The sequence below is a fragment of the Primulina tabacum genome, chromosome 4 (assembly GCF_025594145.1).
Source record: "Primulina tabacum isolate GXHZ01 chromosome 4, ASM2559414v2, whole genome shotgun sequence".
NCBI lineage: Eukaryota > Viridiplantae > Streptophyta > Magnoliopsida > Lamiales > Gesneriaceae > Primulina > Primulina tabacum.
In genome coordinates this window covers 1,512,562-1,539,893 of record NC_134553.1, presented here as the reverse complement: position 1 = coordinate 1,539,893, position 27,332 = coordinate 1,512,562, and the positions used below count along the sequence as shown (strand labels likewise).

Sequence of the window (27,332 nt, the reverse complement as noted above, 5' to 3'; positions counted from 1 at the left end):
AATAAATTTAAATTAAGTCCGTTATTAAAATAATTAAAGTATATCTTAATTAAAACATCACTAATGCGGCCCATTAACATTATGAATGTGACTGTCTTATCCGGAACGTCGATGTAGAGATATCTAGATGAGGACATTTATATATAATGAGATTATGTAGGACTAGGACCGATTTAATTAGATATTTCATAATAAATTCCGTTGTTAATATGAAATTCTATTTAAATCATAAGATGATCATATATGGACATCTTAATCCTGATGTGATTATAAACTCCTGTTCATTTCAATATGATTCTTAATTTGCTTGTTTAAAATTTGCAATTGTGCATTGTTTTCATTACTTGCATTTTAGATTTATATTTGAAATAAATGGCTGGGAATATGAATTCACAGACATGGAATCCATTCCTTCTTGCGAGAAGTAGAAAAACGATTCCCTCATTTATTAATTCTGGAACTGAGTGTTGGGCCCAAGTAATTTATAATTAAATTATAAATTAAACCACTCACTAGTGAATTAATGGTAAATGAGGAGAAGAAGTAATTAAAGAGGTAAACGAAAAATTCATAGCTTCAATTACGAATTGTCTATGGAGGATTAATCCATATGTAATGATTATATCAATTGACTGCTCAATTTTGTAGAGTGAGATATTTCATAATGAAGAAGAGTGCAATTCCATATTTTTAGTGGAGTAATTATGGAATTAATAAATTAGATAAATTAATTAAAGATTTTGATTGTTTATTTAATTTATTTGAGCTTCTAATTATGAGTCCATAGTCCCCGATACGTCTTTCAAATTAATGACGGATTAAAAAAAATGCAATTTAGAAATCATGTGTGGATATGGAAAAATGTTTCCATAACTCCAAGAGTTTGAAGATAAATATAATTGATTATGAGATATTAATTATATCAAATTATAATTATGAGATAATTATATATTTGGATTATTATGGTAATATCCAAAAGTAAGATATGGCCGATGGTTTTTTGAATCTCAATTAGATTGGGATTTTGCCTCTTGAGTTGGATATTATATATAGGATCCTAGGTAGTCTTTTAAAAGCACAAAAAACAGATACAACTCATTCTCTATTTTTTCATGAGTTGAAAATAGAGCAGAGAATAAAATAAAAGTTTGATTTCTAGCTTTTGTGTTTTTTGAGTGCGCACACACTACCGTCGATAGGAAGGATCGTACTGGAAGGCTGTGGTTTCTACGCATCTCCGATTCGTGAAAAGGGGAAAACTACAAGAGGTTAGTTTTCTAGTAGATTTTTTTAAAATTCATAGTTAATTTATATTCATATATTCGATTATAATTTATGAAATTATGTAATGGCTTCCGCTGTGGTTCGATTTGATCGAAAATAATTTTTTTTTAGCCGGAATTGTTCCGAAGGCTATATAATTTTCAACACATATTTATGTAGATTATCCCTCGGATGTCATCAGCAAATATCTCAGAGAATCAGCAAACATGTAACATATCTTTCTATCCCAAAAAAAATCATTCAATCAAAATTTAAAACAATTGGTTGAATATGATGATGGACCTTGAATCTGCATGTGGTCGTCTCCATTTCCATCCCCTGCAATATAAAACGCCTTGCTCCCAGCATATATTGTGCTTCAGATATTTTCAGTAGAGCTTCTAATAGCAAGAATTGATCGCGTAAAGTGCGTCTTCTATCTGAAACATGAATTGATCTTTTATAGATGATCTTCAAACATTCGGATCTGAATAGTCTAAAGATGATCAGTAATGTTTGTCCATTTAGTTCGATAGACCTTGAATACTTGGGGTCCGGGAGTGGCTCAAAGCAAGTCGTCTGTGTAACCTTGCTCCTACCCATCTTTCCCAGTTGTCGTAGTTCTCGGACATCTTTCTTTGAGAGCTTCGGCACTGGAAAAACTGAATGTACATGAGATTTCCTGGGTCAATAAGACAAGTGTTCGGTGGACCTGCTGGTCAACTAGCCCTGTTGCATGACGATTAACTAGTAATTAATGTGTATGTGATAGTGCTCCGATATATTTTTCTCTCCATTCAGACTTTAACACAGCAAACACGAATGATAATTAAATTGACAAAATATATTTCTTTATTATAATATCTAAATTTTCGGAGAAAAAATATAAACTCTCTGTAAAGATTCAATTTTTGGCTTATGTGAATAAAATTAATATATTAAAAAGAAAAATAAATAAATTTAATCAACCCAAACCGTAACGTTTTGGAATATGCATCATTTATGATTACAATTTGGAAAAAGAAAATTGTATTTTAGCTTTACGAGTGAGTTTTGTTTTTAGTTATTTATCTTATCAAATTTTAATTTTCGTATTATATTTTTTGATTTTTGACAATTTTAATTATTTTTCATCAAGAGTGTTGACGTGACACTAAAAATCACGTCGGAAAAATTAAATTTGTTAAAACAACAAAAATAATGGAATGACGAAGACATCTGACAATATATATTGTCAAAATCGAAAATATACATACATATCATCTTTAAATTATTGCAGAAACGAAACCATCATAGATTTAATACTATGAGATTTTATCAAAAATTAAAATCATATTAGTTTTCTGAATTTGATTTCAAAAAAAAATGTTAAATTGTGAATTATTAAATCTTTGTATAGTAATTAATAAAGATTAGGTCTCTTGTGAGACGGTCTCACGAATCTTTATTTGTGAGACGGATCAACTTTATCGATATTCACAATAAAAAATAATAATCTTAGTATAAAAAGTAATACTTTTTCATAGATGACCCAAATAAGATATCTGTATCACAATTTTTTGTCATTAATAAATAATAAATCCCTATCATCTCATGCGAGTGTTCCTAATGACTATAATAAGTTAATAATAATGCGATATTTCACTTATAATGATATTTAAATTATAACACAACTAAAATAACATTTTTGGTCAACCCTCGAAGTTATAATTTTGATACGTTATCTATCAACCGTATCGATAATAAGCTGATACTAATTTATGTACAATTTTGATATATTTATTTATATATTTGTCAAATTTTTTCTGTAAAAAAAAAAAAATAAACACCAAAACCATGAAGAATCTACTCCCAAACCACAAAATGCCTCACAATTCTCACATGAATTTAAAGAGTCCAAATCCTATATTACCGTTTCACATACATTACTCGACATGAATTGCTGCAAAACAGTGGCACAAGACACACGTTTCTTCCTCCCAAATGGAGAAAAGAACATTTCAAATAAAAGATGGGATTCTATTTCAGCATCCATATCTAGTACTATTTGTTTTAGTCTTAAGCTTTATGGTTATGGACCCGTTCGGGTTGAGTCCGGTCGGGGGAAAAGACTTTAGGCCGGTAAAGAACGACATCGCACTTTACCATCAAGTCATGGAGATTTGGCCGGGGGATAACCGGAGCCGGCTTGGACTAGGGAGATTGGAGTTTAAGGATGACGTTTTCGGGCCCGAATCGTTGGAATTTGATTCTCGGGGTCGTGGTCCATATGCTGGACTAGCTGATGGGCGTGTGGTTAGGTGGATGGGGGAAGATGTTGGGTGGGAAACATTTGCACTAGTTACACCTACTTGGTAAGCTCATTTTTGGAGACAATATATCAAATATAAGCGCAAAAAGTATGGACAGGTAACCATTTTTATGCAACCTTGTCTGCAGGTCTGAGAAACTATGTGCAAAAGGTGTCGATTCAACAACAGCGAAGCAATGGAAGCTCGAGTCAGATTGTGGGCGTCCCCTCGGCCTGAGGTTCGACATGGAAACCGGAAACCTGTATATTGCAGATGCTTACTATGGCCTACTTGTTGTAGGTCCCGAAGGAGGCCTGGCCACTCCTTTGGCGACGCAAGTCGATGATGGCACGCCTATTCTTTTTGCTAACGACCTTGATATTCATAGCAATGGATCCATCTTCTTCACAGATACTAGCAAGAAGTACAATAGGGTGTAAGTTCATGTACATGGAACCATTCGACCCTAAAGTTCACCACCAAAACGGATTTGGTACCACAAGTTTCACGACTAATTAACAGAATCTTGAATGCAGGAACCATTTCTTCATCTTGTTGGAAGGGGAAGCAAGTGGGAGACTTCTCAGATATGACCCTCCAACAAAAACAACACATGTTGTGTTGGAAGGATTAGCATTTCCTAATGGAGTCCAGCTCTCAAAAGACCAATCTTTTCTACTATACACGGAAACTACAAATTGCAGGCGAGCACAGTATTATTACTAAGTTCTTTGTTATTATGATATCTGTGTCCCCGTACACTAGAACATAATGCGATCGGGATTTCTAATCATGTTACAGGATCATGAAGTACTTCTTAAAGGGTCCGAAAATGGGCACAACACAACTTGTTGCAAATCTACCAGGATTCCCTGATAACGTGAGAATAAACGATAAAGGTGAATATTGGGTGGCGATAGACTGTTGCAGGACTCGTGTACAAGAGACTCTAGTCCACAACCCATGGCTGAGAAGCGTGTACTTCCGGTTACCTATCCCGATGAGATACTTGGCTAGAATGGCGGGAATGAGAATGTACACTGCGATATCAAAGTTGAGTGATGAAGGGGACATTTTGGATGTTCTTGAAGACAAGGAAGGTGTGGTGATGAAGTTGGTGAGCGAAGTGAAAGAGGTAAATGGGAAGCTTTGGATAGGAACTGTGGCGCACAACCATATTACAACTCTTCCTTATCCTCTACAAATTTAGTTATGTGTGTGAATTTGATCCAATCTGTTGTTAGATAAAATATGTAATTCTGATCTGTTTATTCTCTGTCAATCTTAATCTATAATTTGTTCTTTGTTTTTCATATAATTAGATTATTAATGCCTTTTATTATTTTATAAATTACAATGTGAGGATGATTGGTTCGATGAAAAAAATGTTTGATTATTCGTATTGTCCGGACGCGACCTCAAGCATTGTGAACTACTAATTGTATGCCTTATAATAATAAATTTATATAATATACAATTATAATAGAAAAAGAACAGACATTTATTAATTAGGGAAAAAAAAACTTCGTATCCAGAAACTCTAAAACATTATCTTAAAAAATTCATAGTACTATATTTTCATACAATCCGAAATAAAAATATCTATGATGATTTTGTTCCTAAATACATATAATTTTTAAATAATTAGATAAATATTCACAGATTGAACGTTTATATAAATTTAGATTATATTAAAATAAAATATGACATTTACTATTAAATATTATTATAACTATATTTTTAAAAATTAAATTATAATTTGCGAGTCAACTCGATTTCATTGTACATTTTATTTGAAGGAATTACAAGATTTGTATGAATTTTAATAATTTGAATCAGAAAATAATCATAATCATATAATTTGGAAGTTTTAAAAATTGAAATATAATAAATGGTATCATATCTTCCAGTTTCTGCTTCTCCGAAGTACCGCTAAATCATGTTGAAGCTCGTCTCCTCCTCTTCCAAATCGAAATCATCTTCTGTAAAATCTTACTCCTTTCCGATTCGTTTTCCACCTCTGCACAATCTTTTAGAACATAGCGATCCCCACTCTGTGCGCGCGCAACCGAAGGTTCTTTATTCATGTCGGCATTCTATAAATTCGGCAAAGACCGAATTTTTAGATCATAATAGAAATGGGTTTTTCTCATCTGCCTTCCCCAAAATACCGTCAAAAATTAAAGAAATTTGTTGGGCCGGTATTGGTTTTTGGAGGCCTCCGAGTTTGGTTGGTACAATAAGGAGTTTCAGTGGTGAATCGGTGTGCAGAGATTCTTTAAATTATGATGTGGTGATTGTTGGCGCAGGACCTGCTGGATTATCTGCAGCTATAAGATTGAAGCAGCTATGCAAAGAAAAGGATGTTGATTTATCTGTCTGCGTTGTGGAGAAGGGAGCGGAAGTTGGTACGTCTTTGCTTCTCCTTTTTAGCTGCCAAATTGAATGTTTCGTTATATGCACATGCAAACGAAGCTTTCAAGTTCGAATTTTAGATAAAGGCAGTGCCAGTATATTTGGTGAGATTTAGATTTTTATGAAATTTTTAAGAGTTAAATTTGAATATATTTTTAGTTAAGAGAGCTGGGCATGGTATTATGAACTGTTTATCGAGTGATGAGCTAATGTAGTTTTTACCTATTCTCTTGAAATATTTATTTGGCATGTAAAAAATACTGAAATAATGTGGAGATAGTGTGTAGGGTTAAAATTTGATGATCTTTAACAGCAGGGACTATTTTGTGTCTATATAAAGATTCCAATGGTCTTGCTTTTTTCCTTGGAGTCTTTAATCTTTTGTCGGAATGGATTTGAAGAATGGAGACTTCATTTTTCCTTGTGTTCTAAACTGCTTCAGCTTCATTCTTTATCAATATGCCAACTCTTTGTTAAATGTTCTAGTTCACTGTTCAGCGTGTTGATTTCTAAACAACTTAACTGTGACCACCTTTTTTGTGGTTTGGTCTTTAGGTGCTCATATACTATCAGGGAACGTTTTTGAGCCTCGAGCATTGAATGAACTACTTCCAAAGTGGAAACAGGAAGAGGTTTGTTTTTGGTTTTGTGTATATGTGTGCCCTCTAAAGATCAAAAGCATGTTCCAAATGCAACTTTCAGATTTGTGTTGAACGTTCTTAATTATTTTCTGACACCAATGTTTTGTGATCGAGGATTCTTTCCGTTTCCGTTTCCGTTTCCCTTTCCCTTTCCCTTTCCAGTAGTGAGGTGGTAAATACCAATGCAATAAACTCTGGTTTGGATGATTAACATCATCCATTATGATGAAAATGTGTTCTTCCCACCTCTTTCATAAGCAATCAAGCAACATCCCCCATGAACCGCTGAATACATTGCAAATATTGTGGCTTGGTATTTCCGAATAGTATTCTAGATTAGCTAACTTTAAAAAGCTAACAGTGTATGATAAAAGTTCAAATATTTGAAGTTAGAAATGATGTTATTCATCTATGATTGCTTGTGCTTGATACTCGACTTTTTTATTCTTATCATACCTGAATCCTGATACTCTAGTTTAGGTCTTACTGGTTGATGTTAATGCAGGCACCTATTCATGTCCCCGTGTCTTCTGATAAGTTTTGGTTGCTTTCCAAGACTCGTGCTTTTTCCTTACCGTCTCCTTTTAATAACCAAGGAAATTATGTTATAAGGTAAAGCTATAGAGTTTTCATGTCTTTTGATGACAAAATTTTATAAACGAAACTTGTAACCATTGAGGCCACCTATTTGGAAAATATTTGGAAAATGTTCTACAGTTTTACTACTTTGTTACCTTGTTTACCAATTACCATGTTCTGACTCGGTGAAATCCTGTGATCCCTCCCACATGGAGTTTTTTCCCAAGAATAATAATGTTCCTTCCCTTTTTTACTGGTAAAATTGCTTCTTTCCTTATGTTTAAGTTCCTTGATAATATTTCTTGTGATGGCGACAACTCCAACTTTGAAGCTGAATCATGAAAGTGCTTCTTTTTGTTTTCGAGGAGTAGGAATCTTGGAATGCTTTTAAAGTATAACTATGTCAACATATTCATATCTTTACACAGACGAGCTTGGTATACATGCAGTTGTCATTTATACCCTCATTTATTAATGTTCAAGATACTTTTCAGTTTGAGTCAGTTAGTACGGTGGTTGGGACTGAAGGCTGAAGAATTAGGAGTTGAGATATACCCAGGCTTTGCTGCTAGTGAGGTAAATTTCTGTTTTTTTTTTTTTGGGATCACTTTCTGATGAAATTTTGTTCTTATTTATCATTTACTTTCAGATATTATACGGCACAAATGACAAGGTAATTGGCATCGCAACAAATGATATGGGAGTGGCTAAAAATGGCTCTAAGAAAGATAATTTTCAGCCTGGCGTTGAACTGAAGGGCAAGTATTATGACCTAACAATATACTTGCGTGTATCTGTTTGAAATGAAGAACAACATGATATGTTCTCTTTCTGTTCCACATCTTCCTTTTGTAGACTGAGTTTGCTATGGTAATATATAGGGCGCATGACACTGCTTGCAGAAGGTTGCCGAGGATCTCTATCTGAGGTTTTCAGAAAATTAATTTAATGTCTTGATGATATTCAAAAATCCCTTGGATGGGTCTGAATAATGTTATAACACGTTCTCATACGATTTGTGCCCAGAAAATAATTAAAAAGTACAATTTGCGCGAGAAAGGGCAAGGGCAACATCAAACTTATGCTTTAGGACTCAAAGAGGTGATTTACAGTATCCCACATCTTTACACTCACTTTTTTATTTTATTTTGAACAAAGCATCCTTATTGTGTAAGAATGGGAATAAAAAATGCTTCTTAATCTTTCCTAGTGTTTGGATTTTGGAAAGCTGAAATTATTCCTCAAATAATGTATTGGCAGGTTTGGGAAATTAGTGCAGACAAGCATGATGCTGGCGCTGTGCTTCACACCATAGGCTGGCCACTGGACCACAAGACTTATGGGGGCTCGTTCTTGTATCATATGAAGGATAGGCAGGTAATTCCAATATTATGTGTATTGAATAACAAGAAGGCCCCTGTGATTGTGATACCAGAAAAATTGTGCTCTATTTGAACATTTCAGTTTGAAATACTTGCTCTACTTCTAGATATATTGTGCTCTGCCAGTTCAAACAAATATTTTGGGTATTAAATTTAATTTGCCTAAAAGAAAGTTCATCTCTGATCTCTGATAGAAAGAACTTATCATCTAACTATTTAGGCTTTTGTTGTTTTCATTTTTAAAAGAATCTGGTTGTTGGATGGATATCATGACTAGCATCAATGATCAACTCCATGCAAAAAAATAATAATATCTAAATACACGCTGCAGTTGAAATTTTAAAAATTTATAACAAGTGTAACCGATTGAACGGTGCTACTTAGTTTCCAACGTTCTCATTTCCAAGTTAGTTACAGAAAAGGGTAAGTTTTCATACCTCCTGCTTGTTTAACACGAATTGCGCATCTTTTGTCTCAACTTATGTTTCAATATTGTTTCAGTTTATGCCTTGCATATGGGGCATACCAACCATCTTTTAACGTATAAACCTTAATTGAATTTGAAATGTGGTCTTATTTTTCCATCTTACAGGTGGCTATCGGTTTGGTGGTTGCCTTGAACTATCACAATCCTTTCTTAAGTCCATATGAAGAGTTCCAGGTAATTTTGGTGAACAATTAATGTTTTCATTTTGCTTGTTATTTCTTCACTGTTTTCTTCTACCCTCTGGATAATTTTTATTGTGGCCCCTGCCCTCTGAATTCTGCTTATTGAATTTATGAAGGAATTTAAATATATTTTTCTTCTAATATTTGGCAACATAAGCGCCTGTTTCATGCCAGAAATCTCAATCTTAATTTTTATTTTATGTATTTTTTGTTTCAGAAATTTAAGCAGCACCCAGCCATCAGACCTTTTCTTGAGGGAGGTACAATCCTTGAGTACGGTGCTCGCACTTTAAACGAAGGCGGCTATCAGGTGTATGAGAGTTGTTTTTTGCTTTAAATATTTAGATTTTCAATATCACTGAGAAAGTAGAAAAAAAGCAGAATTCCAATGTTTTCCTAGTTTTATTAATTTCCGTAATATTCCAGCAAATTTAAGATTCTTTAGATCTTATACAATTAGAATTTTATGTTAGTCAAATTGCAGTCCCTTCCATATCCAGTTTTTCCCGGTGGAGCAATCATCGGATGTTCTGCCGGTTTTCTAAATGTTCCAAAAATTAAAGGGTCTCACACTGCAATGAAATCAGGTACTGATGACTGAATTAATTATTTAAAATTTTTCCATTTAATTTTTACTTGATATTTGACGGTGAATATGAAACCACGAGAAAAGCATAAAATGTTTGGTTACATTAATATTTATAAATCTGTCTTCAATGCCGATGATAATTGCGGAAAATCTGAATATTTGTACTGTTGCTCAAGACCTGCTAATTGTATAGTTTAATGTTCTTTACATATAAATTAACTTTAATTGGTTTAAGTAAACATAATTCCTTATGTTTTAACCTGTATATGTTTTGGCATTTATCTATGGAGAAAATTTTACTGAGCCTTTAAGAGGAGAAACCCTCATCTGGGGTGGTTCTTGGCCAAATAAAAATTATACTTTCTCCAAATCAAGAATCAAGGGGTTTGTTAAAAAATACTGTGCAGTGAGATTAGATGTTCAAGCACCATATTTGTCAGCGGTCCAAGTGGTCCATATTTAAGGCAATGAATTTTTGACTTAGAATAGGATTGATTTCATGGAACAACCAGATTTAATCAACATAATATACTTGTGATGGGCACTTTATATGTGAATAGATTTAATTATTGTAAAGATTTTTTAATATAAATGAACGATCAATACAAAGTGTATGTGAAGTTTGGTGGTTTAAAAGTCGTAGTTTTGAAAAAAAGCCTAGTGAGAGAAAAATTTGAAAATGCTCCCTCCCTTCTCCAACGTTCAAACAACCGGTTCCTTCCTTCTTCCAACCAGCATCTCCATCTACTGAGTCTTGTCGGTCACACTTTTTCCCAGTCACCGGCGACGGCCGTCGGCCGCCGGCGACGCTTATTCTCATATTTTTTCTGTCTTTTCTGACCAAAATGTCTTGTCCTCACATGACGTTAGTAGGCTGCCATAATCCGACGCAGTAATCCGCTGACTTTCGCCTTACTCCGCCGTCCATCACCAACCATTTCCGACCATTGTCCAACTTCGTCTACCATTCATTCCGTCATCCACCATTTAGTTTTACGACGATTATTCTTCGCCCATCGTCGAACATCTTCAAGCGATTTGTGGCTGTTTATTGTATCAACCTAACATATATACTACTCAATCCTTTCAGCATACATACTTTTCCTCAGTTATTGGTCCGAACATTGTCAACCACTTTGAATATTGAAGCCTTCACCACCATCAGAGATGTTACCAAGGAAGACTAGCAATTACCATTTTGCTGAGGCAGTAGAGGAGGTTAGAATAGAGCAAAAATTATTTCTAATCTCACTGGGCAGAAGGGGAGACTTCATTAATATCACAGAGAGAACTCGGAATGCGAGTTATATGCTGGATATTGATCGTGACAGTGCTTATTGGATGAGGAAAATTATGGGGGATTACATTACAAATCCTAAATCACAAAATACCTTTAACAGATTCAGAAGGGGGGAAGCAGTTGTTTCGGTGCGAAAGTTTGTTAACAGCCGAGGAAGCTACATTGAGGTGTCAAAATTTGAGCGATCCAGTAAGAAGCAGCGAATTATTATTCCAAGCGGAAGATATGAGGAGGGCTGGAAATGTTTGGTGTACTATATTGAAAGAATTTTGAACAACAGTAAGTTCAAAGGAACATTGAAGATCAACCAACAACATCGACAATCCTTGTTTGGTGGAAAGATTCATTCAAAACCTACTGAATCAGGGAACATTGATGCCCACAGAGAATTCCGCCAGTGCTTGACCAAAGAGTGGAACAAAGCTTTGGTAGTCACGAAGGAATGTGTTAATATTTCATGGGAGATGGTAAAGTCAGCCATTGGTAAAGCGGTTGCCAAGAAGATAGAGATATTCCCTTTCAATGCAAATAAAGCAATGTGGTGGCCGAATATTGGAGAGGATTTCGAGTTTTATCTGAAAATCAAGAGATGCTTTTTCGAGAAGAGGATTTGCTTGACTTTTGAAAGTTGGAGGAGTGACATCAACACTGATGAAGAAGTTTATGAATGCTGCAATAGTTGGATCAGGATTGTTGGACTACCATGGGATATGTGAACAACAGATGTGCTCAAAAGTGTGGGGGATAGTTGTGGGGGATTGGTGGATATTAGTCAAGATACATTTATGCTCAAGGATTTGGCAGCTGCAAAGATTAAAGTGGTGGGGCTAGAAGGGGGTTTCATTAATAGCTCCTTGACAATTCAGACACTTAGTGGACCTTTGACTGTGCGCATTTATGTTGATTCAATCAACAAATCTGCGTATGAAATCTACGAAAAAAGATCATACGCTCAGGTAGTAGTTGATGGGGCTAGAAAGATAGCGGGTTGGGGCAGAGTGAAAAGATCTATTGAGGAAACCGCTGAAAATTTCAAACAAGCAGGGGATGCGAGGGAGGTGATGGTAACAACAGCATACAAACAGAATACAAGTGTTGGTGAAGATACACAACAAAAATTTACTGGAATAGAAAAGGTATTAGAAGGACAGGTCCATTTCAAACACAAAGCATGGGAATACAGCAATACTAAGATTGTTCAAGGGATAGAAGTCTTTGTTGGTAAAAAACAGGATGGTGATCCGACCTCAAGCAGGGATGGGGGTAAGGGTTCTAAAGTGTTGGGATCAGAACCAGCGAGAAGGAGCAAACATCTCAAAATTCTCAAAAGGGTGAGTCCGAAAGGAGTACATGGTTTCAACAAAGGAATAGTTCAATCTCTGAGCAACAAAAGGAGTGAGCATACATGGCGCTGCGATCATCAACATGACATCAGTGAACAAGAAAAGAATTATCAGATTGTTTATACTAGAAGGAAATCAGGGAAAAAGCTTGCTTGGTTTAATGCACAGGATGAAACAACAACAAAGATCAAGAGACAGTGGTTGGATGATGAATTATTGCATTAGGAACAGTATACCACATGGGATGACAGGGATTTCACGAAGGATCAAAGCCACGGTTCTGAAGAAGATAGTGATTTCAGCGATGCCGGGACTCATATAACCATTACCTCAGACACGACGACACACACCAGCTTGGGTTTGGAGGACATAGGGAATCTCTTCGCATCACCCTCGGCTAAGGTACACCACACAACTACTGCTTCCCATATTCATTCTTCCAATCATTCATCTCATTCTTCCAAACGTTCTTTCAAAAACAACTCTGGGGAGGGGAGAATTACCGAGGTTGAGGGAGATTTACTGGTTGGTGATAAGTTGGGTATGTTAGGAATCAATAACCACGAGGGTGAGAGGGATAGTAGGGGGTTGATGATATTGGCAGACAAAGATGGAGATTATGGTTGTTTGAAGATGATGGGAGTTAAAAGAGTAGAGATCGGGGATGAGTTGAAGAGAGAAGGACTGCGTAATTTGGGAGAAGAGTTGGTTCCATGAAGATTTTGTCTTGGAATATAAGAGGAGGGGGGGTCGGCAACGAGGAGAGGATTCATTAGAGATATGTTACGAAAAGAGAAACCCGACTTAGTTATTCTGCAAGAAACAAAAAAGAAAGTGATTGATAGAAAATTTATATCCAGCGTGTGGAAATCAAGGTTTGTTGATTGGGTTCATTTACCTTCAATTGGATCAGCGGGGGGGGGGGGGGGGGGGGGGGAGGGATTTTGGTTATGTGGGATCCGAGAGTGGTATCCATCACGGATAATATGATTGGGGAATTCACAGTTTCGGTCTGCATCGATAAAAATAATGATTTGGATATTTGGTGGTTTACGGCAGTTTATGGACCATGCACAGCAACATTGCGTAATAGATTTTGGGATGAGTTGGCGGGCTTGAGAGTTTTGTGTGGGGATAGGTGGTGTTTGGGAGGGGATTTCAATGTTGTGAGATTTTTGAATGAGAAAATTAACAGCCACTCACAAACAACAAGTATGGCTTGTTTTGATATGTTGATTCAGGAATTAGAATTGTGTGACCCACCACTGATGAATGCGAAATTTACATGGTCAAATTTGAGGGCAAATCCTATATGTAGCAGGTTAGATAGGTTTTTGTTTTTGGGAGGATGGGTGGAATTATTTTCACATCATAAGCAAATTGTTTTACCTCGCATTACTTCGGATCATTTCCCAATTGTATTGGAAACACAGAAAATTAAATGGGGGCCCTGTCCATTCAGATTTGAGAACATGTGGTTGCAAAATAAGGCTTTCAAGGATAAATTTTCTATGTGGTGGAATAGCACACAAGTTCAAGGATGGGAGGGTTATAAGTTTATGAGAAAACTTAAGTACATTAAAGAAGCGATCAAATTATGGAATGAGGAGGAGTTTGGGAGAATTGACATGAGGGAGGCAGAAATGATAAACAGAATTGGGAGATTGGATGAAAAGGAGAGTGAGGGGAGGGAGAATGCGGAAGGGGTGACTGAAAAAATTAAGTTAAAATGGGAATTGGAAGAATTGGTGTGCCGGCGAAATAGAATGCTATATCAAAAAGCAAAGATTAAATGGTTAAAACAAGGAGATCGCAACACCAAGTTCTTCCATTCATTGTTGAACCACCGAAAAACAAAGGCAGTCATAGAGGATGAGGGTCAAATAATTCAATTCATTGTTGATTATTTTCAGCAATTGTACAGCAAGACAGATGTGGAAAGATTTGGGATTGAAGGAGTGGAATGGACACCTATCGACGATGATATGAGGGTAGAGCTTGAACAACCTTTCTGTGAAGATGAGATCAAGAAGGCGGTGTTTGCTTGTGATAGGTGTAAAGCACCGGGGCCCGATGGTTATACTATGGCGGTCTACCAGGATTGTTGGGATGTAGTTAAAGGGGATTTGACGAAGGTATTCACAGAATTTCATGAAGGGGGCATCATTAATGGGTTGACCAATGAATCGTATATATGTTTGATACCTAAGAAACATGATTCGTTAAAGGTAAAAGATTTCAGGCCAATTAGCCTCACTACGAGCTTATACAAGATAATTGCAAAAGTTTTGGCTACAAGGATGAAAAAGGTGTTGTCACATACATTGTTCGAATCTCAAAATGCATTTATTGAGGGCAAGCAAATTTTGGATTGTTGTTTGATTGCGAATGAGTTGGTGGAAGAAGGGAGGAAGAAAAATAAAAAAGGATGGGTTTTGAAAATTGATTTTGAAAAAGCATATGACAATGTTGAATGGGATTTTTTGGATTTCGTCTTAAAGAAGAAGGGGTTCGGGGAAAGGTGGAGAGGATGGATAAGAGGATGCGTGTCTAATGTATCGTTTTCAATCATGATTAATGGGAGACCGAGGGGGAAATTTAAAGCATTTAAGGGACTTAGACAGGGAGATCCTTTATCACCTTTTTTGTTCAACATGGTTGTGGATGTTTTGGGTAGATTAGTTGACAAAGCAAAAGAAGACAAATTCATCATAGGATACGAAGTGGGCAGAGAAAAGGTGGAAGTATCTCATATACAGTTTGCGGATGATACATTGTTTTTTGTTAAGAGGGAGGATCACTTGGGATTTTTGGTGAGAATTTTGAAAGAGTTTTGTGATATGTCAGGATTGAGGATCAATTGGGATAAGAGTGCTTTGCTGGGATTAAATCAAGATGAAGTAGAAGAGGGAGATATGGCGAGGGGAATTGGTTGCCGCAGGGAACAATGGCCAATAAAATATTTGGGACTCCCTCTCGGTGGTAACCCATTACAAGCGTCTTTTTGGGAACCTATCGTCATTAAGATAAAAAGAAGATTGGCATCATGGAAAAAGGCGTTCTTGTCTAAGGGCGGAAGACTAACATTGATTGCCGCGGTGTTGACTGCCTTGCCTATATATTTTTTGTCTCTTTTCAAGGTACCAAAAGGAATAGCGGGGGCGATGGAAAAAGTAATGAGAGATTTTTTGTGGGATGAGAATGAGGGCGAATCACATTGTCATATGGTTAGATGGGAAAAAGTTTGTAGACCGAAGGAGAAAGGGGGATTAGGCATTGGGAATATTTGTTTACGAAATATAGCTTTAATGGGAAAATAGTGGTGGAGGTTTAATGTTGAAAATGAGTCGTTGTGGAAAAGAATAATAAGGAGCAAGTATGGGATACAAGAAAATGGATGGGATGCGGGGTTGGCTAAGAATGTGACTTTTAGATGTCCGTGGAAGTTCATTTCAAAATCATACCCGACTTATCACCGACTAGTGAGATTAGTGGTTCGAGGGGGGACAAAAATCAAATTTTGGGAGGATATTTGGTTGGGAGATTCATCCTTCCGGGAGTTGTTCCCATCTTTGTTTCGTGTCTCCTTGGTTCATAATTTGCCTATCTCTTATTTTGCTCACTTTGATTTTTCCACAAATGCTTTTTCTTGGGACCTTCATTTCCGTCGATCACTCCGAGAGGAGGAGGTCACGCAGCTATCTTCACTATTAAGCATTCTAGAGGGGGTAAGATTAGTGGAAGGAGTTGATGATTTTCAGCAGTGGGAGGGGGATCCATCCGGGAGGTTCTCGGTCAAATCTTTTTTCCTATCTTTTTTCATGCATGACAATGGCGCTCATGATTTCAAATTTTTCAATATCATTTGGAAAGTGCCTATTCCTTCAAAGGTTCAGATATTCTCATGAACGGCAATCCTTGCTAAATTACCAACAGCTGAGATGATGCAAAAGAGATATCCTAATTGTTCTCTTTGTCCAAACTGGTGTGTGTTGTGTCGTCAGGAGGTGGAAACACAAGATCATTTGTTCATTCATTGCAAATTCACTCATGCATTGTGGGCCAAGGCTTTGGTGGAATTGAGACTGATTTGGGTTGTGCCGAGGACAACTAATGATTTGTTTAATACGGATCTTGGCCATATGCTCGGTAAGAAAGGTAAGATTTTTTGGAGAATGGTAATCCACGGAGTTACATGGGAAATTTGGTTGCAGAGGAATAGAAGAATTTTCCAAGAGTTAGAAGAAACAACGGAAGATATCTGGGGAAAAGTCAAGTTCACGTTAGCCAATTGGATTGGAGCGGATAAAAACTTTTATGGAGTCTCTACATTTGACATTTTAAGGGATTGGTCCTATGTGTATTGTTAAAATTAGATGGTTTTATTTGGGTGCAGTAGATCGCTAGTCCACTTCTTGTAATGTTAAAAGAACTATATTAATAAAATTTATGTTTCTCATCAAAAAAAAAAAAGTTTGGTGGTTTTAAATATTTTAAGGATCTGTTTGGCAACACAGATTTGACATGTCAAGGAAATATTCTAAGGTATATGTCTGGATAAAATTTTATCATATATTTCTGTTTATAAATGACAACATGTCTAATCACTTTCTGTCTCAGGAATGCTTGCTGCTGAATCTGTTTTCGGCACACTCCATGAAGATTCACCTTTAGAGGCCTTCTGGAGCAGTTTAAGAAATTCATGGGTATGGAAGGAACTTCATACTGCAAGAAACTATCGTCCAGTTAAGTGTTTTTATTTGATAAAAATTACACTTTCAGAGTAACTAGGTTGGTGTTTCTGTTTCGTAAGAAATGAAATGTATTTCAACGAGCTCAATTTTGTCGCAGCGTAGGCCATGAAGCTCATTCTCACGAGGCTATTAAAATGTTTTATATACATGTGATCCTAAGTAGAACTTGCTTGCATCAAACTAGATAAAATCAATTTACCTTGTGTGTTTGTGCTGCCTAGTTGTATTTTTTGGCAGTTATAGACCTAGTTCCCCTTCCTCACCCATCCCCCCGCTTTCTCTTCCTTTTGGTTTATTTTATGCTTACAAATGAGATTTTACCAACTTCCCTCAACAAGTTTGTTTCTTTCTGGAAAAAGATAAATTTGTTGCATAATAATATTTCCTACAGTTTTGAAAATCTTGATAAAATCAATTAACATCCAACTAGAAATTTGTCTTGTGTGTATTGCAGGCATTTGAATATGGGCTCTTTCCTGGTTTGGCTCTAAGTGCCATAGAACAGTAAGATTATCTCTAATTTGTGCAGAAACGTATGTTTTTTTGGGAATATAATAACCAACATAATTTGCCTTTGGTGGTAGCTACGTAATGAAAGGAAAATCTCCATGGACTCTGAAACATGGAAAACCTGACCACGAGGCAACTGAGGTAAGAACTTTTTGCAATATAGTCGCACACTTATTATTGTACTATCTGATTGCGATTTTCTATCTTTGTTAAGTATCGGTTTAGCAGTTTATCGATCAGTTACATTATTATTAGCTAAAATGAAAATTCGAGTATTCTTTCTTGCTGATTATTGATGAACAAAATTTTCAGGAAGCACGGTTGTGGGCACCAATCGATTACCCAAAACCTGATGGTGCTGTATCATTTGACATAACAACCTCTTTGTACCGGTACTTTCTCTACTCTAGTTTATTTAGACATTTATTCATTGGGAATCCTTGGAAAAGTCATGAAACAAATCTGCGTCATTTGATCTTTTTCTGTAGGCCTTCCAATTTTTCATTGCTTTCTGTAGGCCTTTCAATTTTTCATTGCTAAATTCTATGTTCCATTTTCAATTAGGAGCAATACAAATCATGATCATGACCAACCTGCTCACCTGCGTCTGCGTGATGCAAAAGTTCCCGAACTTGTAAATTTACCAGCCTATGCTGGACCTGAATCCAGATACTGCCCTGCACGCGTTTACGAGTAAGTATGATTTTTATATTATGTATAAATGTTTTTCAACGTCACTGAATCACTTCTATGATCCATATAGGTACATTGCAGATGAGAGTGGTCGGTTAAAGCTGCAGATCAATGCACAGAATTGTTTGCATTGCAAGGTAATAAGCTATACGATTTCTAGCTTTAGTTCAATTTTGAACTTGGCTTGAAAAAAATAGCAATTGAAATTTTATGGATGATTCTACCCATTCGGTTGCCTTTGATTAGGCTCACAACAATTGTTTTTCCACACAATTCTTTGTAGTAAACATTAATGAGGCAGAAGTTTTCATACTTATTCAGGCTTGTGATATTAAAGATCCCAAGCAAAATATCGAGTGGACGGTGCCAGAAGGCGGAGGAGGACCAGGCTACACAGTCATGTGATGATAATGGAGTCCGAATCTTGTCGCTATGCTGTAGCTGTAGGGGTATCAAAATGTTCTTTTATTTTGTAAAAGTATAGAATAAAAATGATGTTTTTTTGAGAAATTTGTGTTATTTACTCGCATAATCTTTGCTTGATTTGATTTTTCTTTGGTTTCCTAAAATCCTTGACGCTTACCTTCCATTACCACCAATTGTTTTCCCTGGACAGTCCTAACCCTCCCCCAACCAATTATAATAAGAAAAAAATTTAAAAGCCAAACCTGAAGTTGTTTTGGATGTATTGAATTTAACTTATATAAAGACATTTGATTTGGGAATATATTTTAAATTTAAATTAAATTTAAAAATCTATCATAGTTACTAACATTCAGAGAATGAATTTAAAGTCATCGGAATTAAATTAATATAAATAAATTGGATGACTTAAAATAAAGAAGAATTCATGATTCCAAATAATTTATTTCCAATTCCATGAATTTCGATTATGATTTTATTGTTAACAATAAACAATAAATCTATATCTTAATTATTTACACATTAAGTATAAAAAGTAGAATGTATTTTAAATGATAATATTAGTGAATGAACTTGAAATTTATCATAATTAACATAAAATATTATATAAACATGTAATCGATGAATTTGAAATTTATGATCTTATTTTTTTGGACAACAAAAATAGATTTGAAATTAATGGATTTAAAATCTACAAATTCAAATGCAACCTTGATAATTTTCTGTGTGGAAAAAATAATGTGTCAACCCCACTCTGTAGGTTAGGCTTACTTGCACACATGTGCCACTTCCCCCAAAATCATTCATTCTTATTAAACCTAGCAGAATATGTTTTGAACCAGCTTACATTCGACATCATTTTAAACTTTTGAGTCAACTACCTCACATCTCCAAAGGTTTTTATCATAAAATTTGTTTAAAAGCTTGTTGACATTTTCCTAGTAACTGTTGAAAAAAATCAGATGTAATATTCGAAATGACTATTTTACTCACAACTGATCGCTGAATTGAATAAAAAAATACTTGTAACCCACCAAAACAACAAAGTGGAATATCATTTAGTAATACTAAAGTAACTAACTGAACAAAGGAACCTCATGCTCCAGAGGCAGCAAATTGAACAAATACTGTAACAAATCATTCACCTAAATTTCATACACTACCAAGACAAAAAAAAAACCACATATCACGTTGATACAATAACCTGAACATGCTGACAACGAGTTTCCGAGCTTTGTGATGGCCAATATGCAGATACAGATCTCCGATATTGAACAAACCAATGCACACACATTTACCACTTCTAATCCTTTGACAACTCATTGGGAGCAAGGAACTTATACACAGAACTTCTCAGCTGCTGCTTTTCCTGCTGCATCGAGGGTTGCACCTGCTGAGTCAGGTGTGGCTGTTTCTGACCCTGTTGTATCTGGAGCTGCTGCAATTGTTGAGCTGTTAACAACGCTTTTGCCGCATGATTGTTGGGGTAATATTGCTGGTTTGCGCCATAGGACGCGGGAATATTCATTTTAGCTCCACCGTTCAAAATTGTTTGACCTGTCAGCATTTTCAGATGCTGGATCTCTTCCTTCAGTGCATCATTCAAAGCTGGTTTAAACAGTAAAGGAACATCAGATTTTAAGCTATTAGTGATTCGTTTGAACAGAAGTTAATAATGGGGAGTGAGAAAAAGAAAACCAGATGAATGAAAATGAAATTATATTATATTTTCCTTGCATGAGTTACAGGTCAAACAAATCAGAATAGCAAATAATAGACGCGGGAGTCGCAAAATAACATGTGAATTAGTTTTCAGTGTTTTCTTCAATCTTCTTTTGAATGAACACATAAAACATTTTTTCCACAACGGAATCAAAGTTGATATCGTAACTTAAATGAAGCTGAACTGCTCAAGGAAATCTGTATATGCAAATTTTACACCCACTACTTTAATTCTATTATTGTTCAGGGCATCAGGATGTGGGGGAAACGTGGAAATATCATGGTGATGCAGAAATTTTGTGTTAAATTTAGGAAATATAGCAATAATAAATATTAAGCTATATTAAAAATACATCATGTTAGTTTCAGAAAAAAGTACGAAAAAAAATCACCCAATGTAATAAGAAATTATCCTTTCATGAAAATGTCAAGTCTTATTCGAGGAATTCAATGGAATTTAAAATGCTGCTCTAATCCTCACATCATTCAAGAGAATCAAGGAATAACTAAATGATCCTAATCTCTATTTGTTTTTTGAAATGGCAGTAAATGGCACTAGTTAATCCACTTAATGATCAATTAAGGGCACTGGTATAACTTCAAGTCAAGCATTAGTTAACATTATTCTAGTTAATTATTTTGGTATTCCCCACAGACTATATACTAGGAAGTAAACAGAAAAAAATGAATGAAAGTTCCTGGCAACAAAGCAGTCTCACCATCTTGCAAGTGTACTTGTTGTTCTGATGTTTGCAACCGAAGTTTGAGTTCACCGTTCTCAGCGGTAAGACCATTTGTATCTCTCTGTTGGTTAAAAAGAAAAGAATGAAGTCCACGTAAAGCTGTCTCAATATTGGTTAAATGTAGCTCAAAGGCTAAAAGCTATGGAAGTAGTTGAGAGAAAAGAATGCTACAAGAAGAATCTTCATTTTACCAGATTTCTGCTTTCATCATTTGCATTTCATTTTATTCAACTAAGTCTACTTTACTTTCATCTAAGGACCCTGAGATGCATTATACTTGTTAGCCTTTTGGAAGGTATGCATGAGTTTCTCTAGTTCTTTTGTCTACGGATGGATGGAGGGCAAGTGTTGTTTGGAAACCATCCAACAATAATAATTAATATTCATTACAAGTAAAGGTTTAAAAGAACCTGCAACAAGGTCAACTGTGCAGACAAGGAAGTTGCTTCTGTTTGCAAGGACTGGACTTTCCTTTCAAGCTCGCCTATATACCTCATTTTCCGTTCCTTTGACCTTGCTGCAGACTGCCTATTTGCCCAAATCCTGTTCAAGATATGCAACATACATATGAGAAATAATAAAAACTTAACTGCTGACTCTCTCTCTCTCTCTCTCTCTACACAAAAATCTTAACAGGAAAAAAATGTTCAGATAATTTTTTTTTAGTAAAATCACCAATAGAATAAAAGACGGATTATGTGACATCGCATTCTCATTCTACGAATTACAGTCTGAAAAAGGAAACATGAATGCCAAGCAATAGAGAGTTAATAAGATAATGATAGAGATAAGAAATTGAGAATCGTGTTTTGCTAAGACCAATCAGGAGCACATATTCAATAAAAAAAAGGCAAATAATTTTACAATTCTAATCTGCTTCAGCACTTTATGCTACCCAAAGATTAAAATTCAAACAATGACGAGAAAGAAACAGAGCAAATCATAATAAATTTAAATCCAGTGGAGTACATCTTCTAACAAATTAAGGCCTGAACACAATGTGACTGTGCATTCATGGAGGAGACAAACTATATAGCAATCCAAAAAATGACATACAGAGAGATCGAGAAAAAACATGTTTGGGTATAGAGATATGTGCATGGATTTTGCTACCAGAACGCCCAATAACTACAACAGAAATATTACCAGTAATTACGATAATATTTTAAAATTTTAAAATATATTTTATGTTATCAGGTAAAAAATTACATAGAAACCCCATCTGGATCTTCAGAAATCTGAAAGTAGAAAGACATCATCCAATCAAATACCTTCCGCCAAATATTGGATACATGGGATTGATAAAACCAAAGCACCCAAATGTCAAGACATGATGTGCAAATTTCAACACATGACCCAGAAAAAAAAAGCTCGATATTAACATTCTAAGAACAAACTCTTTAGCAATACTATAGCTAAATATATATTATTCAAATAGCTAGCATCAAAGCAAAAATTTCCATCAGTTGAGTTCAGGCGGTTCCAAGAAACTTGCTGGTTCTAAAAGTGACAAAAATAGAATCAAATATTAAACACAGAAAACATAAAAGCATGTTGAAGAGTTGTTTGTCAACCACTATGAACGAAATAATCATAAAATCATACTGGAATAAGAGAGAATCCCAGAAACCACGGAAATACATAGTTTGTGATTTTAAGACTGTGTCCAAAATAAAATCAAGCAAGCCCACTCACATTGAGGAATCTACAAAAATTTTAAGGTAGCACGCCAAATAAAAATTTAAAAGAAGTACTGCACGAAAAGTAAAAAAGAGCTTTCTAACACTCACTAAAAACATAATAAGGAGACAACTCGAGATTTGGATCTTGACAAAATGGCAGTAATTCCTCGCTTCTTCACTCTAAAGATATTATAAAAGCGACAAAATATAAATAATGTTCAAGCAGTGAGCATAAGTGTGCATTTGAAACATCTAGCTGTTATTGTAAACTACAAATAGAGTAGAAAATAATCACAATGCCCCGATTAGTCAAGCCACAGTTATTAATCAATCAATGGGTTGGTAAATACAACAAGAAACCAAAAGAACTAACTTGGTTTTAAAGTCTTAACAATGATTTATTATTGAAAATATTGCCTCTTAGCACGCTTTGGATCGATAAGAGCAAGTTCAGCAAGCTTAGCAGCAGACAGTGCTTTCTTGGATTCAGCTGAAGTTAGATCTTCCAAACCGGACATTAGCATCTCAGATTTGATAGTAGCCGATCCATCCATGGACTGGCTATGCTGATGCCTAATTCTTGGCTTATCATTTAAACCAGTATCCATGATATCGGCTGACATGCTGCCTAATGATGCCAGAGCAAGACGAACATGTGACTCGGTTACTATAGATGCAGAAGCTTCACCAACTTGGTATTCAGAAGTCACCGAAGGTGAATTGAAATTATCCATACCGAGATATATGGAAAGCAGGTCCTCCTCCGTATCATCAGAACAAGATGGTCCATCAAATCCACCCACGACCCCAAGATCGCTATCAAAGCTTATATCATCTGGGAGGGTGAGAATCTCTGAGTGAGCCCGTCGGTGCCCCAATTTCTTAGGTGGGTTGTCAAGCATCCGGCTTATATCATGACTAAAACGGCTAGAATCAGGTAGTGACCCGTGACCAAAATGACCATCTGGTCCAAAAGGAGGTAACTTTGAAGATCCTGGTACCTCTGACTTCACATTATAAAGACTAGCAGATGGTGAAAAAGCAGAGTACCTCCCCGAAGGTGGTAGTAAGCTTTCACTATTGTGGTGAGACTTATCCTTACCCATCACCAAAAATATTTCAAAAAGCTCCAAAACACAATGCTTCAACTTCCAAAGGCTCCTTAAAAACGAGGAAATCGTCGAATATAACCCAAACGAAGTAAAACCCTATTAAATAGACAGCTTAAAGTTTCAACAAACAAGATCCCCATTTCTCTGGTGAATCTGCCAAATGGGCGTCAGATATGAACCCTAAAAATTCTCTCTTCAGGACTCAAAGTTAAGATTCAATTCGAATCCTAGTAAATCTCCATTGATGGACCACTGATGCAGATGATCAATTGACCGTAGATAATATCTCAAGTAGAATTTTTTATTGAAGAAAAAACTGAAAGAGGAAGAAGATACATAGAATTTTAGTCTTACAATAATTCTTAATTACTATTATATATCAGTCACGCTTACTAATATCATATAACTCAAGTTATATATATAATATCTCCTCAAGCTTGTAAGATGCCAAGCAAATCAAGTTTGGTCAAGAGGTAATGATGTTGGTTTGAACCCAAAAGCTTTTGTGAAGAGATCAGCGGGCTGGTGATGTGTGGATATATGAGAGGTGTTGATGATGTTGTCCCGAATTTTTTCACGTATGAAATGACAATCAATCTCGATGTGTTTTGTACGTTCGTGGTACAATGGATTTGAAGTGATGTGGAGTGCTGTCTGATTGTCACAATGAAGAACTGTTGGTTTGCCAAAATATAATCCCATGTCCGTGAGGATATCGAAGCCATGTGATTTCACAAGTAGTTGTTGCCATGGATTGATATTCAGCTTCAACGGAAGAACGGGATAAAGTATTTTGTTTCTTGGTTTTCCAAAAAATGGTTGACGTCCCAAGTTTAACAACATAACCAGTAACTGATTTTCAACTCATTAAGCATGATCCCCAATCGGAATAGCAGTAAGAAGTGAGTATGAAGCCATTTGTGGATTACAAAAAATACCCAAGGCAAGAATTTTCTTGAGATATCCAAGAATCTGAAGTGCGACATTCATGTGAGAACGTTTTGGTGCCTGCATAAACTGACTGAGTGTTTGTACAACATAACAGATATCCGAACGAGTAATAGTAAGATAAATGAATCTGCCGATAAGTCGTTGGTAAATTGATGAGTCGGGCAACAAGAGATCCGAATCAGAAGTGGATTTGGAAGATGAGTTGCTTTGATCATATTCCAGAGTAGTAAGCTTCAAATGTTGCTCCATGGGAGTATCATAAGGTTTACATCCAGTAAAGCCTTTATCAGAGAGTAATTTCAGAGTATATTTGTGTTGATTTAAGCATATCCCTGCCTTAGAACGAGCAACTTCGATCCCTCAGAAGTATTTGAGTGGACCAAAGTCTTTAATGGAAAGATGCTACTGGAGATAGTTTTTTAAGGCAGTGATGCAATCAATGTCATTCCATGTAATGACTATATCATCAACATAGAGTAAAAGCATTGTAATTGAATCACCTCGTCTCTTGGTGAACAATGAATGATCATGAAGGGACTGTTTGAATCCAGCTTGAGACATTACTTGACAAAATTTGGAATTTCATTGTCTTGATGCTTGCTTCAACCCATATAATGATTTAATGAGTTTGCAAGCATGATTGGCACGTTGTTTGGCAAAGCCTTGAGGGATTGGCACATATATATATTTCTTCATGTAAATCACCTTGTAAAAATGCATTTGTCACATTCATCTGATGTAAATACCAGTTCTTAGCTTCTGCAATGGCCAACATACATCGAACAGTAACTATTTTAGCAATTGGGGAGAAGGTATCATGGTAATCAATACCATATTGTTGGGTATATCCTTTGGCAACGAGACGGGCTTTGTATCGGTCGATGCTTCCATCTGCTTTATGTTTTATTTTGTATACCCATTTGCAACCAATAGGTTTCTTGTCAGGTGGTAAAGGAACAATCGTCCATGTTTGAATGGCCTCCAAGGCTGCAATCTCAGCATCCATTGTCTCACACCATTTTGGATCAGAAGCGGCTTCCTTAAATAATTTAGGTTCTGAGAATTCAGATATGGATGCAAGGAATGATTGATATGATGGTGAGAAATTGTGGTAGGAAAGGGAGTGAAAAATGTTGTATTGTTTCGAAGAAGAAGCTGACAAGGTAGAATTGGAGCAGATGTAATATTTGCTCCAAGTTGGTGGTCTAGTAAGTCTTGAGGACTTCCTGGTAGCGGAAAGAGGATTCCGAGGAGAAGAGGTGTGTAAATGAGCATCTTGGGGAGGTAAATCGGATGAAGATGAAGAAGGAAACTCATCGAAGTTAGGTACTGTGATTTTTGGAAAGATTCCTCGATCACCAACATGTGAAGAAAAAGGAAAAACATCCTCGTGGAAGACGACATCTCGAGATATATAGAATGTATGGGTAGATAAGTCCAGTAGCTTAAAGCCCTTTGACGCACTGGATATCCAAGAAATACATATGTCTTGGCTCGAACATCAAATTTATGTAAAGGCTTGAGGTTGGATGCGTAGCATAAACATCCAAAAACTTTTAAATGGCTATATGTGGGAGGTTTGTTGAAGAGAACCTCAAATATTGTTTTTTTAGACAGTAAGGGAGTGGGGGTGCAATTGATCAAATATGCTGCATGAAGAACACATTCACCCCAATATGAATCTGGAATAGAGGCTTGAAACTTGAGTGTCCGAGCTATGTTAAGTATGTGCCTATGCTTTCGCTCAAATAGGCCGTTTTGTTGGGGTGTATAGAGACATAAGCTTTGATGGATAATGCCTATGGAAGCATAATAGAGTCGACATTCAGCGTTGAAAAATTCAGTGGCATTTTCGGTTCGAATGGTTTCCACATTTTTGTGGAAGTGGTTTGGAATGTAGGTAAAGAATTGTTTCAACAACTGTATGTATCGGATTTAAAATGCATTAAAAAAACCCATGTACATCTCGATAAGTCATCAATCACGGTGAGAAAATACCTTGCACCATCATAAGTATAGGTGTCGACAGGGGCCCCAAATGTCATTGTGTAATAGATGAAATGGATAAAGTGAAGAGTGTTTATCTGCTGGGGAAAAGAACTTCGAGTTCGTTTTGAAATGGGGCATATTCGACAGTGACTCGTGAGTGATTTGTGCTTGATGAAGGGTAGGAATTGCAATCTAGACAGAGATACATGACCAAATCTTTTATGCCATACACCAATATCACTGTCTTTACAATCAGAAAAATGTACATGAATGCAATGAAG

General features: G+C 36.0%; 3 protein-coding genes across 4 annotated transcripts; 2 read left to right on the top strand and 1 right to left on the bottom strand.

Moving 5' to 3' along the window:
- The first annotated feature begins 3,088 nt into the window (after positions 1-3,088).
- Positions 3,089-4,891, top strand: LOC142542239 (protein STRICTOSIDINE SYNTHASE-LIKE 13-like). Its single transcript, XM_075648757.1, has 4 exons — positions 3,089-3,617; positions 3,703-3,990; positions 4,091-4,258; positions 4,356-4,891. The coding sequence occupies exons 1-4, from the start codon at positions 3,247-3,249 to the stop codon at positions 4,762-4,764; spliced, it is 1,236 nt and encodes a 411-aa protein (XP_075504872.1). The 5' UTR covers positions 3,089-3,246; the 3' UTR covers positions 4,765-4,891.
- Positions 4,892-5,445: 554 nt separating this feature from the next.
- Positions 5,446-18,980, top strand: LOC142542238 (electron transfer flavoprotein-ubiquinone oxidoreductase, mitochondrial). 2 transcript variants are annotated; one of them, XM_075648755.1, is made up of 18 exons: positions 5,447-5,962; positions 6,525-6,601; positions 7,116-7,222; positions 7,684-7,765; positions 7,839-7,947; positions 8,071-8,117; positions 8,216-8,290; positions 8,450-8,566; positions 9,164-9,232; positions 9,458-9,550; positions 9,725-9,827; positions 17,093-17,217; positions 17,681-17,730; positions 17,811-17,877; positions 18,049-18,128; positions 18,301-18,429; positions 18,500-18,566; positions 18,751-18,980. In XM_075648755.1, exons 1-18 carry the CDS (start codon positions 5,494-5,496, stop codon positions 18,832-18,834), a joined length of 1,950 nt encoding a protein of 649 aa, XP_075504870.1. In that variant the 5' UTR covers positions 5,447-5,493; the 3' UTR covers positions 18,835-18,980. The 2 variants fall into 2 exon arrangements, 1 of the variants encoding a protein (XP_075504870.1); XR_012819488.1 differs by lacking the exon at positions 18,751-18,980 and having other exon boundaries at positions 5,446-5,962; positions 18,053-18,128; positions 18,500-18,567.
- An 855-nt stretch (positions 18,981-19,835) lies between these two features.
- LOC142542237 (putative transcription factor PosF21) lies at positions 19,836-24,109 on the bottom strand. The gene is made up of 4 exons (XM_075648754.1): positions 23,417-24,109; positions 21,728-21,860; positions 21,294-21,378; positions 19,836-20,460 (listed from the first exon to the last, which is right to left on the bottom strand). Exons 1-4 carry the CDS (start codon positions 24,103-24,105, stop codon positions 20,156-20,158), a joined length of 1,212 nt encoding a protein of 403 aa, XP_075504869.1. The 5' UTR covers positions 24,106-24,109; the 3' UTR covers positions 19,836-20,155.
- Positions 24,110-27,332: the final 3,223 nt, after the last annotated feature.

Bases quoted from the DNA above. Each gene is read 5' to 3' on its own strand.
- LOC142542239 (XM_075648757.1), top strand. From the start codon at position 3,247: ATGGAGAAAAGAACATTTCAAATAAAAGATGGGATTCTATTTCAGCAT. The intron at 3,618-3,702 runs GTAAGCTCATTT...CCTTGTCTGCAG, and splicing joins GCACTAGTTACACCTACTTG to GTCTGAGAAACTATGTGCAA. The intron at 3,991-4,090 runs GTAAGTTCATGT...TCTTGAATGCAG, and splicing joins AGCAAGAAGTACAATAGGGT to GAACCATTTCTTCATCTTGT.
- LOC142542237 (XM_075648754.1), bottom strand. From the start codon at position 24,105: ATGGGTAAGGATAAGTCTCACCACAATAGTGAAAGCTTACTACCACCT. The intron at 21,861-23,416 runs GCAATATTTTCA...TATCTTGAACAG, and splicing joins GATCCAAAGCGTGCTAAGAG to GATTTGGGCAAATAGGCAGT. The intron at 20,461-21,293 runs GTGAGACTGCTT...TGTTTAAACCAG, and splicing joins ACAAGTACACTTGCAAGATG to CTTTGAATGATGCACTGAAG.
- LOC142542238 (XM_075648755.1), top strand. From the start codon at position 5,494: ATGTTGAAGCTCGTCTCCTCCTCTTCCAAATCGAAATCATCTTCTGTA. The intron at 8,291-8,449 runs GTGATTTACAGT...ATGTATTGGCAG, and splicing joins ATGCTTTAGGACTCAAAGAG to GTTTGGGAAATTAGTGCAGA. The intron at 18,567-18,750 runs GTAATAAGCTAT...ATACTTATTCAG, and splicing joins AGAATTGTTTGCATTGCAAG to GCTTGTGATATTAAAGATCC.